This window comes from Cyphellophora europaea (genome assembly GCF_000365145.1).
Source record: "Cyphellophora europaea CBS 101466 unplaced genomic scaffold supercont1.6, whole genome shotgun sequence".
Lineage (NCBI taxonomy): Eukaryota > Fungi > Ascomycota > Eurotiomycetes > Chaetothyriales > Cyphellophoraceae > Cyphellophora > Cyphellophora europaea.
In genome coordinates, this window is record NW_008481812.1 from 2073254 (window position 1) to 2090534 (window position 17281).

Sequence of the window (17281 nt, forward strand, 5' to 3'; positions counted from 1 at the left end):
CCTACCAGCTTCCCAACGACGTCTGATGCGGTTACAATGTGATAGTCAAAGGTGTACACCTTAATATGGTCGAAATATTGATCCGAAGAACTTCGGAAGCCGTAACAGCGTTACCTCGTCGAGACCGCTGGGCGGAGCGCAGCTGTCCAGGAGGCAACCCTCAAAACTTCATCAGCTCAACCGGCCCATGTCCGAATCAGGTCCACCATATCCGAAACGCCAGAGAATTTCACAGGCCTGTAAAGAATGTCGAAAGCGCAAATCCAAATGCGGTGGTGAATATCCCTCCTGCCTGGTCTGCGTCTCAACGAAACGCGCGTGTTCCTACGACCAGAGCTTCCGAAAGCGTGGGTTGCAGTCGGGCTATGTGCGAGCTTTAGAAGCACTGCTAGGCACATTCACCCGCAACTCTCCCGAGGCTGAACGGAAAATCCGAGCATCCCTTCGTTCTCCCGACTTGCAAGGTGAACTGAATGAGAACCGGTTCACGGATGTCGCTGTCGAAGCTTGGCGAACTTCTGGTCTCTCAAAAGACATTGAACAACTTTTGGCAGCCTCAGAGGATGTTTTCAGCACCTCCAGAGTAGCTCTTTCACCCATCGCCCACACAGACGCCGAGGACGAGCGGGCGAATGAGGCTACACGCCGGGAAGAGTCTGCCAGGCAGCCATTACTAGTCCCAAATGCTCTTCCTGTTTGGCATGGTCCGACACAAAACCTTCCTGATAGCCCCTTGCCAGTCAACACATCGGACATGGTGGAATTCTATTTCGCACAGATTCAGTGTTGGTTCCCGGTCTTGGAGCGCCGGGATATCCTGCGCATTCTACACTCCGAGACTCCTCCTTCGGCTCTTACAAAAAGCGACAAGGCCCTGAGATCGTGTCTCTGGGCTATATCTGCCTTGGTGACCGCTCAAAGACGCTTTTCTGCCCAGGTACGTCTCAATTATGAGAAGATCTTGGTCGGTCTCTGTCTGCAAATAAAAGAACACGAACAGCAACCAGAACTGGGGCATATCCAGTCCATATTAATCATTGCACTCCTAAAAATCGGATTGGGTCAGCTTAATGCTGCGTGGACGTCGATCGGTGCGGCCATCAGAATGCTTCTTGTGGCCCAAGAGCGTCCTCCGCGCTACTTGCACACTTTGTTTGGGTGCATAATGCTTGACAACTATCTCTCTTCCCTTTTACGACAAGGCTCCTACTTTTCACCGAGCGACCAAATCTATCTTGCCAAAGTGGACGAAAATTCCGTGGAAGAATGGGAATACTGGAACCCGCCCTCAGAGTGTACAACCGTTGCCACCGAAAGGAAGAAAGCCCCGATGCGATCGCTCAGTATCCTGAATCTGATGACGCAGCTTATGTATCATCTAACAAAGACCAACGAACAAAATGTGGACGACGCAAGGCTTGTCGAAGATATAGCTGCTCTGCAGACCTGGAAGGCAGATCTGCCCGGACATCACCGGATCTCAAGCTCTAATTCTTCAAATCCCTCTCTTTTGAATCTACACCTAATGTGGAATTTCGTCATGTGCTCTTTGCTGATGAAGATCACTACCCTCCAAGACACTTTCGTTGAATTGGCAGAACAAAGCGCAACCTCTACCATGGAGCTGCTCAATATCATTTCAAGAGACATGGGCATGCAGTTCCCGCTGTTGCTGGGCTACACCTCCCAAGCTTGGACTTCCTTGCACGTTCTGGTTCGCCCGGAGGTAGACAGCAGTGCAGGCTCGACCAAGGCGCGGCTTCTCGAGTTGAAGGAAAGCTTTCATCAATATTGGCAAACCGGGAACTATGGCCCAGCAAACCAGCCGCACGAGGCTACTGAAACCGGACAATTCCATCTAGAAGCTCTAGAGCGGACGCCCTTGATGTTTCCTGGAACATCCTCCTCAAATATGCATGCAGAACATCCGACTCCCAGTGAATCGGTTGCGGACGCTGAGCGCCATCCGACATGTCTGCATCAATCTTTCCCGGAGGTGCAAACTCCCGCCACCCAAATTGAGGGGCTCGCCACGAATCAGGCTTTGCCAGCAGAACTGGAACCTAGTAGCGATCTGGAGAACCTTGATGTGCCCAGCACAGACCAATTCAGTGATGTGAATGATTTTGATGCTATTTTCAACCAAGGGCCGTGGATAGCGCCGATGAGGAGGTAAGTGAACACAACTTCTGTTCGGTCTTTATTGGTGCTGATCTGTGAAGGCCTGGTGACGAATCTGACTTTGCACAAAACCTTGGGTTCGTAGGCGGCGAGGTTGATGCCGACTTCTTCTCAATCCTTAGTCCAGAGGCGAACACTCTGTGGGGGCCTTTTCATCAACCGGCAGCCCCGAATGGCCTATAAACTCAGTTCCTGTGCCAATTTCTTCCACGCCTTGATCCCCCTCTGCGCGTGCGTATGTGGGATACTGGGATCGGGATCCGACATGGTCCTTGAGAAAAGCTCCATTGATACCCATCCTTCGAAGCCAAGTTCCTTTAGGAAAACTCGGGCTACCTCGACTACTGGAAGATAACCACCCTTTTCCTCTTCGTAGAGGTACAATCTTGCGTTTCGACTCCAGCTCATCCTACTGGGTTGACCATCGACGTGGAATGGATGATCCTGCGTTAGAGGAGGATCCATCTTCTCAGCATCCACAACCTGGACATAGAATACCTTCTTGAGATCGACCGTCTTGACGAGTCTCTCCAAGGAAGCCTTCAGGTCTTCGTCCGCATTGGCAGTTTTGCCCGACGGCTTCGCAGGATCAGCCCAGACACGGCCGGCAATGTTGAACGTGTCCAGACAGCATCCGAAGTTAGGACGGTCGACCCGTGAAACTATCTCCCATAGTTTCTCCCACGTATCGACATAGGTGCCCCAGGCCAGGTTTTCGTAAGCAAATCTCACTGGGGGGTCTTCTTTGAGGCCGAGATCTGCCACCTCTCTCATATCCTGGACGATCAGATCCATGTCTCCGGAAATTCCGCCCCGCTGAAAGTTGGATGGAATCTGTATGACATCCGTGCCGAGGGCCGTGACAATCTTGAACCACGTCTTGAGCTTCTCGATTTTCGCGGCATGTTCCTCTCGATCGATCAATCCTTCATAGAATAAGAACGGCTGAAGGCCGATGATGGTCAAGTTGAGGCCATCACACAGTGTTCGGATCTGTTCCGCTGCGCGGATCAGTGTTTCTGGGGTTACCTCTTGTCCGTCTTTCTTGGCTAGATATTCCAGGTCTTCGTAGAAAACCTCCAGGCCCTGGAAGCCGGCTTGGGCGGCTTCGCGTAGTTTTTCCTCCAGGTCGTGAACCCAGGCACGACCCAGAGACATGGAGGTGATGGCCGGCCTGCAGCGCATAGTTGCGACAACGTGAAAGAGGACTTGCTGAAGGGGAGAGGAGACACAAATGTTTCTTAAAGCGAGGGATTCACAGCGTTATACATGTCCCGCTTCCGGCGGCAAAAAGCTATTCCGGTCCCCACCTGCTTGAAAGAACGCCTTGGTTGGCGTTCTGGTGTTTCTTGGTTGGAGGACCATATCTCCAAAGGAACCCTACGGAGCAAAGTGTTATAAGTACTGCCATCTCGTCGAGGAAATCAATCAGGATGCCCCTTGAATTGGCTTGGGAAACAATATGCCCTAGAAGTTGATCGCTGGACTGGTCTCCGCCGCCTTTTGCAGCACTGCCCGTGCCGCGTCCACGTCTATGCGTTTGGCGGCCGCTTCCCCAATCCAGAGTCGGTATTGCTCTTCTATTTGGTGACCAATAATCCCCGTTCCTTCAACCGTCTTCCAGCCATGTTTCTCGGCGAGCTTCAGCCACCTCGTCCGCCGAGGTTTGAAGCACATGTCCAGCAGAACCCCCTTGTTTTCAGTGCCAGCGTGCGACAGGAAATACTCGATCACGTCCCGGCCTGCAAGTTCCTCGGGACTCTTTGGCTCAAAATCGGGTACCGTCCCCACGATGTAGTATGGCGCGTCCAGTGATTTTGCTTCTTCGACCGAGCGAATCCATACGATCTTCACCCAGCCTCCATAGACTTCAGCATCCTTCCGTAGGGCGTCGACCTCGCCGGCATCCCGATTGACAATGTAGATCGGGTTGCATCGTAACTGGTCGTACAGAGCATAGAGTGCCGCCCTGGAGGCACCTCCGGCGCCTATCACGAGAGCCGGTCTGCCCTTTCCCTTGCCCTGCGGATCTCCATCCGATAAACAGCCTCGGATGCCACGCCAGTCCGTGTTGGTCCCTCGCAGCGAACCGTCCGCGGATCGATACACGTTGTTACAGGCCCCGATGGTGGTAGCATGCTCGTCCAGCCCATCCAGGTGTCTCATGATCGTCCCCTTGTATGGCATGGTCACCACTCCACCAGCAAAATTGGGTTTTCGAAAGAGAGCCACGGCGTCTTCCACCGTGGGACATTCTTGAGCGAGGAACTTCCAGTCGTAGCCGAGCGATTGTGCGACAAAGTCATGCATCAACGGCGCAATGGAATGCGTGACGCCGATGCCGACCAAGTAAGTAAATGCGCGCTCATCTTTAGAAGAATCATTGAGCGCCATGGCTTAGATATTCGCTACCAACAAAGTAGTGAGACAGTGTAGCGTCCTGGCCATCGATTACATTCATCTAAGATGTGGATGGTTTCTTGGCCATAGGTATCGAACTGGTCATATCGTCGTGCGCAATCCTGAGAGACGTCGGGGTTGCTTTTCACCCTCGTGGCGGTCGCTTAGGCATTTATCCGGTCCCCAAATTTCGAGAGCGGAGCCCAGCCCGTGGCATCCGCTCCGTCGGGCATGCTTTTCCTGGGGAGGGAAGTATGCCTCTACTCGATCTTCCAGCTCGGGACGAGGTGAGAATGCGACCCGCAGTAGTAGTCAATACACGGTGTTCGGAGCTATACCCTGGTCTTGTCATTGTCATGCTCTAAGATATCCCGCCAGACTCAGCCTCGGCCTGTTTTTATCACTATAGATCACACTCCCGTTAACCCTGAACTAGCAGAACCGACGGCACACTCGCAGTCAGCTTGAGACTTTAGCTAACATTGTGTTTAAAACTCCAGGTCCACAGCGCCCTCAACCCACTTTTTACATTGCCAATACAGCAGGTCGTGTTTATCTCCACATTTCTTGAAACTTCCAGGCAAGTCGCTCTGCTCGCGCCTGTGTCCCGGCATGTCCAACGAACACTTGACCCCCATCGTTTTCTCTTGACAGTAGGCCAGATAACGATAGCCGCTGGGAAACTTTTGAAGGGCTTCCTCATCTAGCGAGGGGACCTTGTTGGGATTGACGGGAATCAATTTATCCTAGATCGTAAGCCGACATTTTGACGAGTGGAATCGAAACGAGAAGAAAAAAAATGGGCCCTTTACCTTCTCGTACCAGTGCCTCACATACTGTGCTTTCCATTCGCCACTCTCGGTCTTCAACCAAAAGAAGCAAAATCGACAGTCGCTCTCGGCGTCTGCCTCACCGTCGTCAAAGTAAAACCGCTGAGTGATGGTGGCTTTCATTTTCGTCACGGCCCGGGTTGCTTCCGTGTTGATGTCGGTGCTAGTGCCGTGGCAGCGATGCATAATGAAGGCGCCATTGTCCATTCCCTTCTGAGATGCCGCAATAAAATCAAGATGGTGTGTCTTGCCCGTCCAGGTGGTGTAAATGTATGCATCTGGGTGGAAGATGGATTTCAAATTCTCCCACTCACAAGCATCACTATAGTCATTCTGGTCAGACTGGGTCAATGGTGAGCAGGCTGTAAGGTACTTGCCGATACAAGGGCCATCCTTCGGCCAGCTCTCTCAGCTTGTAACGCTCAAGGACAAGATTATCCGGTCCGTTATTGCGCACAGCCTTCTCGGGCCTAGACCCCACAGGTAGAGTATGCAAGTCAGGCATATTTAATGACAGCGCTTGGTATCCGGACATTCTCGGGGGTAGATGTCCCATCGACTTGTTGTTATATACCGGATGACTGGCTGCCGGTGTGGATCCACTGGAAGCGGAGGTCAGTCACGTGACCGGATAAAGTCTGCCCCTGGAACGGGGAGACACTATGGGGTAGCTGAACCAGTGTGGCGGGGTGACCAGGAGCGCGCGTGCCAGCACCCCACGGGAAAGGACTATCCGCATCAAAGACCAAGAATCCATCGGACTGGGGTTTAATTACTTGGTCTCGCCCTCGCTTCAAAGACTTTCCAACCTGTCCTCAAACGACATCACACACCTGTCTAGGGCAACTTACTCCCTCAGGATTTTTCCCCCGTGCACAAGCACCATGGGTCTCCTTGCTCCCAAAGATCTCTCCTCCAACCCTGCGCCTCCGCAGGTCTACAATTGGAGGGTCTATGCGTTGGCAATCTCCGCCTCGATGGGTTCGTCCATGTTTGGATACGATTCCTCATTCATCGGGGGTTCATTGTCCCTCCCATCCTTTCGAGAGAGGTTTGGGCTCGATGATGCCAGCGCAGCGCAAAGATCTGCCCTGTCCGCCAATATTGTCAGTACCTTCCAAGCTGGCTGCTTTTTCGGGGCCATCTTGTGCTACATGATCATCGAACGCCTCGGCCTGAAGAAGACCCTGATGCTCTGCGGCGCCACCTTCAACGTTGGCACTATTATGCAAGTTGCGAGTACTGGTCAACTTGGCTTGATCTATGCGGGCCGCGTATTAACGGGTAAGGCTCCAGTTCTCTTCACCTGTCTACACGGGCCATGCCCGAGACTAACAGACGTGCGCAGGTCTTGCTGTGGGATCATCGTCCTTGATTGTTCCCGTCTATATTTCTGAGTGTTCTCCGCCCGCCATTCGAGGTCGTTTGATCGGCATTTTTGAAATTGTCTTGCAATTGAGCCAGATTGTGGGCTTCTGGGTCAATTACGGCGTCAACAAGCACATCTCCGGCTCGGATGATTCCCAGTGGCGTATTCCCTTTGCGCTTCAGTTCGTCCCGGGCACGCTCCTTGTCGCTTTGATGGCTCTGCAGCCCGAATCCCCCCGATTTCTCGCAAAGAAGGGAAACTTTCTCCAGGCGCAACGCGTTCTGTCCTCTCTCCGCCAACTTCCCGAGGAGCACGAATACCTCGCCTGGGAACTCTACGCCATTCGTTCGCAGATCGAGGCTGAGAACGCCGAGAGCGCGACTAGCCTGCTGGGGAAGCTCAAGGAAATCTACAACACCAATGTTCGCACACGCCTTCTCATCGCAATGGCGCTGATGCTGCTGCAAAACCTGAGCGGCATCAATGCGCTCAATTACTATTCACCCACCATCTTCAGGTCAATCGGCTTCACGGGAACTGACGTTGGTCTCCTGGCCACAGGAGTCTTCGGCATTGTGAAGGCCACCATGACGACGATTTTCATGCTTTTCCTCGTCGACCGCTTTGGAAGACGTCCTGCCATGTTGGTTGGGTCTGCCGGTGCAATCCTTGCCATGTACTATCTCGGAGGCTACACCAAACTGTCGAATTCCTTCAACGAGACGCCTCCCAGAGATGGCGGCGCATACGTTGCCATTGTCATGATCTACATTTTCTCCATCTTTTATGCTATCTCGTGGAATGGCATTCCTTGGATCTTCTCGTAAGTAGCCTCCTGGAGAGTCTGAACTACTTTGATCTGACACTGTTTCAGGGCCGAAGTCTTCCCCCTCGAGGTGCGCCAGGTCTGCTTGGTGTTCACGACTTGTACTCAGTGGCTTGGTCAATTCATGATTGCCTACTCCACGCCCTACATGATCACAGGCATCCAGTATGGCGTTTTCTTGTTCTTCGGAACTTCCGTGGTCATCGGCGTCACCTTTGTTTTCTTCTTCTTGCCGGAGACAAAAGAGGTCGCTCTGGAAGATATGGATGTCATGTTCAACGTCAAGGGTTGGGCCTGGCAAAAGAGAAAGGAGACAGAACGCATCCTGGCTGAGAAGCGGATGCAGCTCCAGGAAAACAACGGGATTTTCGTCGACAAGGTTGATTATAGCCATCTCGAGGAAAGCGGCACGGATGAGAAGGTGTAAATTGATATATGCCAGGTGGGTGTTGGCTGCTGAAAGCTCCACGGCAACCATGACCCATGAGAGCCATGGTCCCATCCGCCATAGTTGATAGTTGGACATAACAGAGAGTAGATACTTGAACACTACACTTTGACCGGGAATTCGAGTCCAAGAGCTGGGAGGTGACAATAGTTTGAAGTTTTCTTCGTAACAACAATCAAAGCCAGACTTGAGTAGAATACCCAGTGGTGCAAAAACCACCGAGTAGCCTGAACAGTGTCTGAGAAGCTACTATAGTTTCTTATGATTTATTCACAAGAAGATCCAGCTCTTTCTTCCAGCACATTGGCTTCAAGTCTCGGGTCTCGGGTCCTCCATACCAAGTCCTCAGGACGATCCACTGTTCTCGGCGCGTTCGAAGTGTACATACCATTTCCTGTCTGTCCACGGTCTTTCATACACCCGAGGACTTGCAGTCTCTCAATCGGACATCATAGGACTGACAGTGGACTCTGACTACTGTTTCCGACTGTGTCCAGTGAGTTGTGGGCACCCGGGTAAGTTCCTAAGCGAAGCTCCCTGGAGGATCGGGGGCTCATTCGCGGGGATCTCTCCACAGCAGTTCCGGGCATGCAGATATCATCGAGCTATCAGAAGTCACCATTAAGGACCACGGCGACAGCGGCACTGGAGATTCTCATTTGTTTACTGCAGTGACCATGGCAGACAACCAAGGCTTTATGCCTGTGCCTTCTCTGGCTTCTACGCTCAAGGACTCCTTCCAGTACGGCTCGTCACTCAGGAAGACGATCCAGGAATCTAGAGCATGCAGGACCTATCTGCTCGGGCATCCTATAGCGCAGTCGCTTGCTCCCTTTCTGCATAGCACGCTGTTCGAATTGAATGGTCTGTCGTGGACATACCAGCTCCTCGAATCGACCAACCAGCAGGACTTATTATCATTGTTGCCACAAGACGACTGCGTGGGCAGCGCGGTGACAATGCCTCACAAAGTCACATTCGCGGCGCAAACCGACGAGTCAACTGAAGAAGGGCGCGAGATCGGTGCCATCAACACAGTCTTCATCCGTTTGTCGCCCGAGGGACACCGTCGATACATTGGAACCAACACTGACTGCATCGGCGTCCGCGAGGCTTTTACCGGCCACGCTTCGCCAGAACAACTTCTCGCAGCTCGGTCACGGCCGGCGTTGATAGTCGGTGGAGGGGGTGCTGGCCGGTCTGCCTTGTACGCTCTTCATAAATTCATGGGTGTGCAGACCATATATATGGTCAACAGGTTCAAATCCGAAGTCGACGCCATCGTTAAGGACTTTTCTCGGGTGGCCGGTTGGACGGCGAGAATTATCCATGTCGACACAGGCGAGCAAGCACAGAAGCTTCCAAAACCTTATCTTGCTGTCGGCACCGTGCCCGACTACGCCCCTGCGACACCAGAAGAACAGCTGGCACAAAAGGTATCGCGGACTTTGATGTCAGATCCTGCATCCGAGAAGGGCATCGTCTTGGAGATGTGCTATTTCCCACGAGTTCGGACGTCCTTCTATGAATTTGCCGAAGCTGCAGGCTGGCAGGTGATTCCCGGGACGGTGGCAATGATCTGGCAGGGCGTGGCTCAACAAGTCTTATGGAGTGAGAGCGTCGCGCCTGCGGATGAAGAAGTGGTCAAGAAAGCCAGTGCAACAGTGTTGGAGATTATCGAGTCTAGGCGAGCTCAGCAATAACTCTCAGCATCGAAGTCTGTTACAGCAATATACCTCTCAACATTTTGCTAAACCCCGTAGCCGTTAAGATACGTAGGCTGTGAAGCTGGCGGGAGGCTACTTCTTCAAAACCCCGGCGCTTCACCAACCACTCCCTCTCACAGGCTTGTTGATGAGCAACCGGTGAACAAAATCAACCCCGTTTAGCCTTGTCGAGGGCTTTCTAATATCCAGCACAGCTCAGCGACAGCGCCAAACAGGTATCAACGATAACCCAGAACACAACTTCCTCTTACTACTATCCCACATTGTCTTCGTCTGGATCTCAACCGCCCTCGCCCCCCAAGAGACCGCTTACGACGCCTATCTCGCCTCTTTCCGCGCCGTGACACATCTCGCCTCCTCGATCCTTCAATCGCGCGCCGCCCGCCCAGCATATGTCGGCGCCTTCGTGTTCGAGACCGAGCTCATCCCCGCCCTCTACTGGGTGGCCACCAAGCGTCGCACGCAGGCGCGCGAAGCGAAGCTCTGCATCTGCTGTGTGACCCGCTCCTCACCTCCCGCAGGGAGAACCTGTGGGATGCGCTGGAGTCGTATGCGCTGTCGACAAGTTTTGTGTAGAGATCTGTCACCTTGCTCGTGTTGGGGTGGACATAGCGATGGATTTCCCAGGTGCGGCCAATCGAGTAGCTTCGACTACTGGTGAGCACCTCTGGTTTCAGCCATTTGCGCGTGGTCGGGGCACTGGAAAGCGTGTTGTTCAGTATGGCAGTACCCAGTTTTGACAGATCATTGATCGTCGGAAACGATCCGCCCAAAGGGATGGTGAAGCCCGGGTCTACTAGCCACTCCACTAGATGGTAACAAAGTACTATTATAATGCGTTAGACCAGTTCCGTTTCACCGTACATACCTGCAGTATACCGATGGCTCCCGCCGGTTTGATCGCTTTCTGATCCTCACCTTCAACGTCCTAGAGGTTTGTCTACACCATATCACCAGCCTCCGCAGCTGACGCTTGCAGGCCAAGGTCAACATAGTGATCCTCGGACAAGAGATCTCGACTCCACATACGACTCTCGCAACAAAACCCTCAAGAACAATATGGACGACGCCGCCCTAATGATTTAGACCGGAGGGAGGCCATGATAGGAAGGCGCTGTGGTATTCTCAGCCACGGGTACGTTCTAGAAGCTCTTGAGATTTGTGCGTGTAATGCGCAGGCGTCAAAAATATTTGCTGGCACACAAAACTTGGCGAGCACAGTTCTGAGCAAAGAGATTCCATTCCTTTTCGTCTTTCTCATACTGTCAGTGTGTAACCCCTAAATCTCACACGGATACAAAGGACAGGATCTTCGTAAACCCATTACTCGCCCGTGTCGCAGCTAGCACTGCAATCAATACACCGCTAAGAGGAAGCCTTCAGGCCTTTTCCTTCTTCGGGCTTAGTCCCGGGTAGACTCCACTCGACAAGACCTGGCTGCCTTTGTTTCTCATATGCCGTTGGGCTAGTCACGTTCTAAGACATCGGATCGATCAACGTGATAGCAGTGTCGACGTAGGTGCGCGGTACGACCTCCATCTGCCCTTACCCGACATCACGTCAGTCTCGAACAGTAGATTGAGATACGAAGCAGTACGAGTAAGATCTGTCAAATGACTATGTTCATTGGTACTACAAAGGAGGTCTGCTCCGCTGCTGCGTCTTCCAACTTCTTTCCCACCGTGTACGCGCGAAAAATCCCACTCCGCAACGATGATGTAAATCCACCACACCTTTTTCAATGCTTCAACCTAGAGCAGTAGCGTTTCATCGCCTGACCTTTGTCTCAGCAGGAGGGTTGTAGACGAGCTTCCTTGTCTTGACCGGCGACCACTTGTAGCGTTTGACCCAGATCGACAAAGCAAAGAGAGCAGAAGTGACGACCAAGACCTTCAGACCCATCTTCTTGCGCTCATCAGCCTCCGGCTCGGCAGCCCAGTTGAGGAACTCGACCACATCCTTAGCCATCTGCGAGGTGGTAGCGGGAGTTTTATCCTCGTACTCAACGAGGCCATCATACAGAACACGGGCCATGGCGATACCGGTACCAGGGAAGTAGGGGTTGAAGTTCAGACCATCTTGCACGACAGCGCCAGCGGGAGGGTCCTCGGGGTAACCGGTCAGAAGCGCGAAGATATAGTTGACACCACCGTGACGAGCCTTCACCATGAGTGATAGATCGGGAGGCAGAGCACCGTTGTTCGCCGCGCGAGCAGCTTCATCGTTCTTGTAGGGAGCGGGGAGGTAATCGGACAGCTTGCCAGGCCGCTTCTCAATTTCGCCCTCGTCATTGGGATCCTCGTTATCGTACTCATTCTCCTCAGCCATAGCCTTCATTTCGTCCACTGTCGCGAAGGAACCAACGATCTTGCGATACGGGATGCGGCTCAGTGAGTGACAGGCGGCACAAACTTCTCGATACACCTGGAAACCTCGGCGGAGACTGGTTCGCACTTTAGCATTGGTTATCACCGTAAGACAGATCTTTCAAAGCTTACGTAGCATGATCGTAGGTCTTTGTCCATCTTGTATGCTCCCAGGGATACTGAGGCGGGTGGAGACTGTCGATTGTTAGCTTCAGCTCTCCGCTCGTAGCTGCGACAAAGCTCACCCTTCTTCAGCAGGAGTCATAGCGAAAGCATCTTTCCCAGCATATTGATAATAATACGCTGCTGAACCAATGGCGGCAGCTGTTGCGGCGCTGGCGGTAGCTGTGAGGTAGAAAGGGGAGGGTGCGGACTCAGACGCGGAGGACGAAGCGGCTCTCTAGAGTTCCAGTGTTAGTCAGTGAGCTCCTATAAATTGCGTCCATGACATTCTTGATGTACTGGGACTGCCACGGCTCGATTGAAGGTGTGCTAACCGTTGTTGTGTTGCGAACAATTTTGGTGGTCTGCTGAACGAGCTGGCGCGCTCGCTGAGCAGCTGCCGAGGACAACATGTTTGCGAGACGCCAGGTGCAGCCTCACAGTGATCTGTGATCGCTCTCCGGCAGAGACGGGGTGGGATGTTAATATGGCGGTAGAGCGGAGAGGGACGTAGTTGTGAGCTGCGCAGGTGAATGTAGGACTTCAAACCTAGCAGAATCGAGACGTTTATTCCGAGCTCGGCCATTGGCCAGCGTATGCCAAGCCACAGCTCCGCTGTAGTCCGTCGTTCTTGGACCGCTTCAACCACCGTAGTTGTTCGTCCGCCGGCCAAGCTCTATCAGCATCATCGTCCAGGCGCCTTTATTCCCGCCGGCCTCCCGGAAAGATGACAATGTGCCGCCTCTATAGGCTTTCGATGGAGTTCGTCAAACGGTAGTCTCTGCTCAGCCATGTCTCAGTTCTTCCTTGCCGGCAATGGCAGCGAGCATGAGCCCTACAAATGGCAGGATCAAGTGCGCAAGCAAAGCCAGCGAGACTTCCAGGTTCAGATCATTGTCTCCGTGGTGTTCGGCCTCAGCGCATTTCTAGCGTTCTGTGTAAGTGCGTCCATTGGCGCATTTGACGACAACTGACCATAGCAGATCCTCCGGCCAAAATGGTCGACCCTTTACCATGCGCGCAAGGAGCAGTCGACTGCCGCTTCTCGATTGCCCGAACTACCCAATACGCTGTTCGGTTGGATCCCCGTTGTCATGGGTATATCTCAAGAGGAAGTGCTTGCATCGGCTGGCCTTGATGCATATGCGTTCTTGTCCTTCTTTCGCTATGCAATCAAGTATCTGAGTGTGATTTGGTTCTTTGCAGTCGCTGTCATACTGCCAGTCAACTCGCGATACACTGGAGATGCACTTTTTCCAGGCCTGGAAAGAGGCAATGAGACGCACCGTGACGTCGACAGCCTTCTGTACGTGTTCGCTGACGACGAAAAGAAACCGAGTATACCGAAACCACCCAAGGACACCACCTATCTCTGGATGTACGTCGCATTCGCCTACTTCTTCACCGCTGTGGCTCTCTATCTCCTGATAAACGAGACTAAGCACATCATCAAGATTCGGCAAGCGTATCTCGGCACACAAGCGACTGTCACGGACCGTACACTCAGGCTGTCCGGGATTCCAAAGGAAATGAGGTCGGAGGACAAGGTGAAAGACTTCATTGAGGATCTCGGAATCGGGAAAGTCGACAGCGTAATGCTGTGTCGCAACTGGAAAAAACTCGACGAGCACATGGCTCAGCGCATGCAGTATCTGCGGAGGCTCGAAAAGGCCTGGACTGCTTACCTTGGTCATCATCACTCTTTGCGGCACACGCGCCATCGCCATCGCAGACGGGAGAACGGGTATGGTGAACAGGATGCCAGCCTACTATCCGAATCAGAGATGGAGTCTGCTCACGCCCATTCAATCGATCGTGCGAGACCCACTCACACCATTCGATACGGGCCGCTATACATCTACAGCAAACAAGTCGACGCCATCAACTACTGGGAGGAGAAGCTACGCCGGACCGACGAGCGCATCAAAGTGTTGAGGAACGAAGAATATGAACCGACGCCCTTGGCTTTTGTGACTATGGAGTCGACCGCAGCCTGCCAAATGGCTATTCAGGCGATTCTGGACCCTCATCCGGGAACATTTATTGCCAATTTGGCGCCACCACCGGTCGATGTGGTCTGGAAGAACACCTATCTCTCACGCAATGCCCGAATGGCAAGAGCCTGGTCCATCATGATTGGGATAGGATTCTTGACCATATTCTGGGCGGTTCTACTTGTCCCAATTGCCGGTCTACTCAGCATCGAAGTTATCGATAAGATCCTTCCTGGTCTCGCCGACATTCTTGAAGCCCACAAATTGGCTAGATCGCTTGTCTCGACCAGTTTGACGACCCTCGTCTTTTCTCTGCTCACTATAGCCGTGGCTTATCTGTACGATTGGCTTGCCAACCAGCAGGGAATGACTTCCCAGGGTGACGTCGAGCTCTCGGTCATCTCCAAGAACTTTTTCTTCGTCTTCTTCAACCTGTTCATCGTCTTCACAATCTTCGGCTCAGCGTCGACATTCTTTGAATTCTGGCAAGATTTTAAGGAAATCATTCGCGACGCGGGTGCCATTGCGAACACGATCGCGAACTCGCTCGAATCGCTCTCACCGTTCTATACCAACCTAATCGTCCTGCAAGGCCTCGGGCTGTTTCCGTTTCGTCTCCTGGAATTCGGCACCGTGGCTCTCTATCCCTTCTATCTTCTCGCGGCAGCCACACCACGCGACTACGCCGAACTCGCGTCGCCACCGGTGTTCAGCTACGGCTTCTTCCTCCCACAATCTATGTTGATATTTGTCATCTGTACAGTGTACTCATTACTCCCGGCATCCTGGACTATCGTCCTCTTTGGTCTCATCTACTTCGTTATCGGCCAATTTATCTACAAGTACCAACTGCTGTACGCCATGGAGCACAGGCAGCAGTCTACTGGTCGCGCTTGGCCGATGATATGCAATCGTATCATTCTCGGTCTCGTCATCTTCCAGATTGCCAATACTGGTATCCTCGTTCTGAGGAAGGCTTTCACTGCGTCGGTGTTCATCGTGCCACTCATTGTTGCGACCGTCTGGTTTACTGTGTACTTCCAGCGTACATACTTTCCTCTAATGCGTTTCATCGCACTCCGAAGTATTGACAAGCCACCTCCGCCACCACTGCCCATACCCCATGAGAATCCTTGGGACCGAGACACCGATCGTGGCAGGCTTGTGGACGATAGCGAAGAGACTGGTCTGCGTTATGTCAACCCTAACCTCGTCGTACCCTTGGAGACAATGTGGGTGCGGAAGCCTGGACATGATATCAGTGAAGGTAATGATGGAGTCGAGGATGGGGTCGCGTGATCTTAATGGGGTCGATGATGGCCATGTCGAGCACACGTTTTCTAGAGGATTGCGTTGAGCGGTTTTATTTCATTACCTGTGACTTGATGCACGAGCAAGCGGAGAAGGCGTTTACTGATTACTGATCACAAGATACCCAAATTGTCACTCTAGACTGTTGTCATAGCCTATATATGAACATAATAATCATCATAATTCAGGAGTAAACGACAACAAACTATCCTCCGCGCTGACCACGATGGAGCTCCACCACGAGCTGGCGCAAGGCTTCCCGCAGGCAACCGCGGCCCGATATAGCTAGACTAGGGGCCAAGGCAACCACGGCCAACCTACTTTATTCAGACCTGATGGCATTTTGCTGTAAGTACTTCCTGTCTCCAAGATCGAACTCACACCTATCATTTCTTGATCACTACACGATGGATGAGCTATCGAGATTCAAGAAGCCAGCAGCCGATCAGTCGGGCAGTCCGCTCTTCAGTATTTTGCCTGGCGAAGTACGCGACAAAGTCTTCGAGTACGCTCTGCTCAGTTACGAGGACACCTCCCATCTCTACGATGAAGAAACCTGCTATCGTCGCCCTGGCTACTTTGCACCGTCTACGGCCGACCGCAGCCTACTTCAAACTTGCCAACAGGTTTATGCTGAGGCCTGGTTCCGCCCCTGGGTCAGTGCAACCCACACCTTCTGGTTGAGTGAGTCATGTCCAACGTAGTTTTCTGACTTGTCTTGATTCAGCTACTGACCATTCTCGTAGCTGCTCAAGATCGGCGGCCGGGCCATGGTGGTCTAAGTGTTCCGAACGTGCAACGAACCCTCAGCGAGCTGCACTCTAAGCATGGGGAAGTCTCTCTTTCTCACTTCCGCGTCTTCTCTCAGCTATACATGCTCCAACCCGGCAGCCGCCTTGCTCAAATACTCTCCATGGACCACTTCTTACCCCAGATATTCACCATCACGATCCGTCATACCGACTGGTGGAGCTGGGAGAGCGATGACGATCTCCACATCGCGGCCAACTTCGTCAACAAATGCCGCCTGCCTGATACTCTGCTAGAGTTTCGTATGGAGCTGGAGTCAGTGGAACGCAAAAAGCCACAGATCGACTTCATCGCCAAAAGCATGTGCGACCAGTGGTGTTTCGAGAAGGCGAATGGCACAATCCTGTCTGCTCAAGAGCAGGATTGCACTTCTGTCACCTGGAGCGGTACCTCAACGTGGAACAACCAGCGTTGGATCCGTGACGAAACCAAGCCCGAGACCCTAGAGTACTACATCAAGACTGTGGTCTGGAAGCCCAACCCGCAAATGAGCCGAAGAGGACTCGCCTTTGATTTGCGCGTGTCAGCTGGTTTCCAGAGGAGAATCGCCGGTCTCGCGTTTCTGCATACAGCCGACATCGAACGTGCGAGCGTCCCCAAGGGCTCAACGGCAGACGAAACAAGGCGTCTCGTCGACATGATGTACGAGAGTATGGCTGTAAGCGACCATGGCGACTGGGAGGATGAAGGGGATGGTTTCGATCCAGATGACTCCGGCGATGAAGTCTGACGGCATCGACAGCCTTCTTTTCCTGAATCACGGCATCTTGACGATAGTAATCCCTGGGCCTGGGAATCGAGAGGAGATTGGAAAGTACGTGATGAAGCTGTGTGGCTGGGCTTATCGTTCTATTCAG

The 17281-nt window shown here is 52.8% G+C and overlaps 9 protein-coding genes across 9 annotated transcripts; 5 read left to right on the forward strand and 4 right to left on the reverse strand.

The window, feature by feature from the left end:
* Positions 1–187: 187 nt before the first annotated feature.
* Positions 188–2176, forward strand: HMPREF1541_07018 (uncharacterized protein; the record flags this gene model as incomplete). Its single annotated transcript, XM_008721343.1, has 1 exon — positions 188–2176. The coding sequence occupies one exon, from the start codon at positions 188–190 to the stop codon at positions 2174–2176; it is 1989 nt and encodes a 662-aa protein (XP_008719565.1).
* A 182-nt stretch (positions 2177–2358) lies between these two features.
* HMPREF1541_07019 (uncharacterized protein) lies at positions 2359–3366 on the reverse strand (the record flags this gene model as incomplete). The annotated part of the gene is made up of 1 exon (XM_008721344.1): positions 2359–3366. The coding sequence occupies one exon, from the start codon at positions 3364–3366 to the stop codon at positions 2359–2361; it is 1008 nt and encodes a 335-aa protein (XP_008719566.1).
* Positions 3367–3648: 282 nt separating this feature from the next.
* On the reverse strand, positions 3649–4575 carry HMPREF1541_07020 (uncharacterized protein; the record flags this gene model as incomplete). The annotated part of the gene is made up of 1 exon (XM_008721345.1): positions 3649–4575. The coding sequence occupies one exon, from the start codon at positions 4573–4575 to the stop codon at positions 3649–3651; it is 927 nt and encodes a 308-aa protein (XP_008719567.1).
* A 494-nt stretch (positions 4576–5069) lies between these two features.
* On the reverse strand, positions 5070–5916 carry HMPREF1541_07021 (uncharacterized protein; the record flags this gene model as incomplete). The annotated part of the gene is made up of 3 exons (XM_008721346.1): positions 5070–5327; positions 5394–5744; positions 5785–5916. The coding sequence occupies 3 exons, from the start codon at positions 5914–5916 to the stop codon at positions 5070–5072; spliced, it is 741 nt and encodes a 246-aa protein (XP_008719568.1).
* Positions 5917–6295: 379 nt separating this feature from the next.
* Positions 6296–8033, forward strand: HMPREF1541_07022 (uncharacterized protein; the record flags this gene model as incomplete). The annotated part of the gene is made up of 3 exons (XM_008721347.1): positions 6296–6695; positions 6760–7603; positions 7655–8033. The coding sequence occupies 3 exons, from the start codon at positions 6296–6298 to the stop codon at positions 8031–8033; spliced, it is 1623 nt and encodes a 540-aa protein (XP_008719569.1).
* A 698-nt stretch (positions 8034–8731) lies between these two features.
* Positions 8732–9757, forward strand: HMPREF1541_07023 (uncharacterized protein; the record flags this gene model as incomplete). The annotated part of the gene is made up of 1 exon (XM_008721348.1): positions 8732–9757. One exon carries the CDS (start codon positions 8732–8734, stop codon positions 9755–9757), a length of 1026 nt encoding a protein of 341 aa, XP_008719570.1.
* Positions 9758–11548: 1791 nt separating this feature from the next.
* On the reverse strand, positions 11549–12722 carry HMPREF1541_07024 (cytochrome c1, heme protein, mitochondrial; the record flags this gene model as incomplete). Its single annotated transcript, XM_008721349.1, has 4 exons — positions 11549–12224; positions 12280–12342; positions 12393–12547; positions 12597–12722. 4 exons carry the CDS (start codon positions 12720–12722, stop codon positions 11549–11551), a joined length of 1020 nt encoding a protein of 339 aa, XP_008719571.1.
* A 378-nt stretch (positions 12723–13100) lies between these two features.
* Positions 13101–15602, forward strand: HMPREF1541_07025 (uncharacterized protein; the record flags this gene model as incomplete). Its single annotated transcript, XM_008721350.1, has 2 exons — positions 13101–13247; positions 13293–15602. The coding sequence occupies 2 exons, from the start codon at positions 13101–13103 to the stop codon at positions 15600–15602; spliced, it is 2457 nt and encodes an 818-aa protein (XP_008719572.1).
* A 419-nt stretch (positions 15603–16021) lies between these two features.
* Positions 16022–17154, forward strand: HMPREF1541_07026 (uncharacterized protein; the record flags this gene model as incomplete). The annotated part of the gene is made up of 2 exons (XM_008721351.1): positions 16022–16298; positions 16361–17154. 2 exons carry the CDS (start codon positions 16022–16024, stop codon positions 17152–17154), a joined length of 1071 nt encoding a protein of 356 aa, XP_008719573.1.
* Positions 17155–17281: the final 127 nt, after the last annotated feature.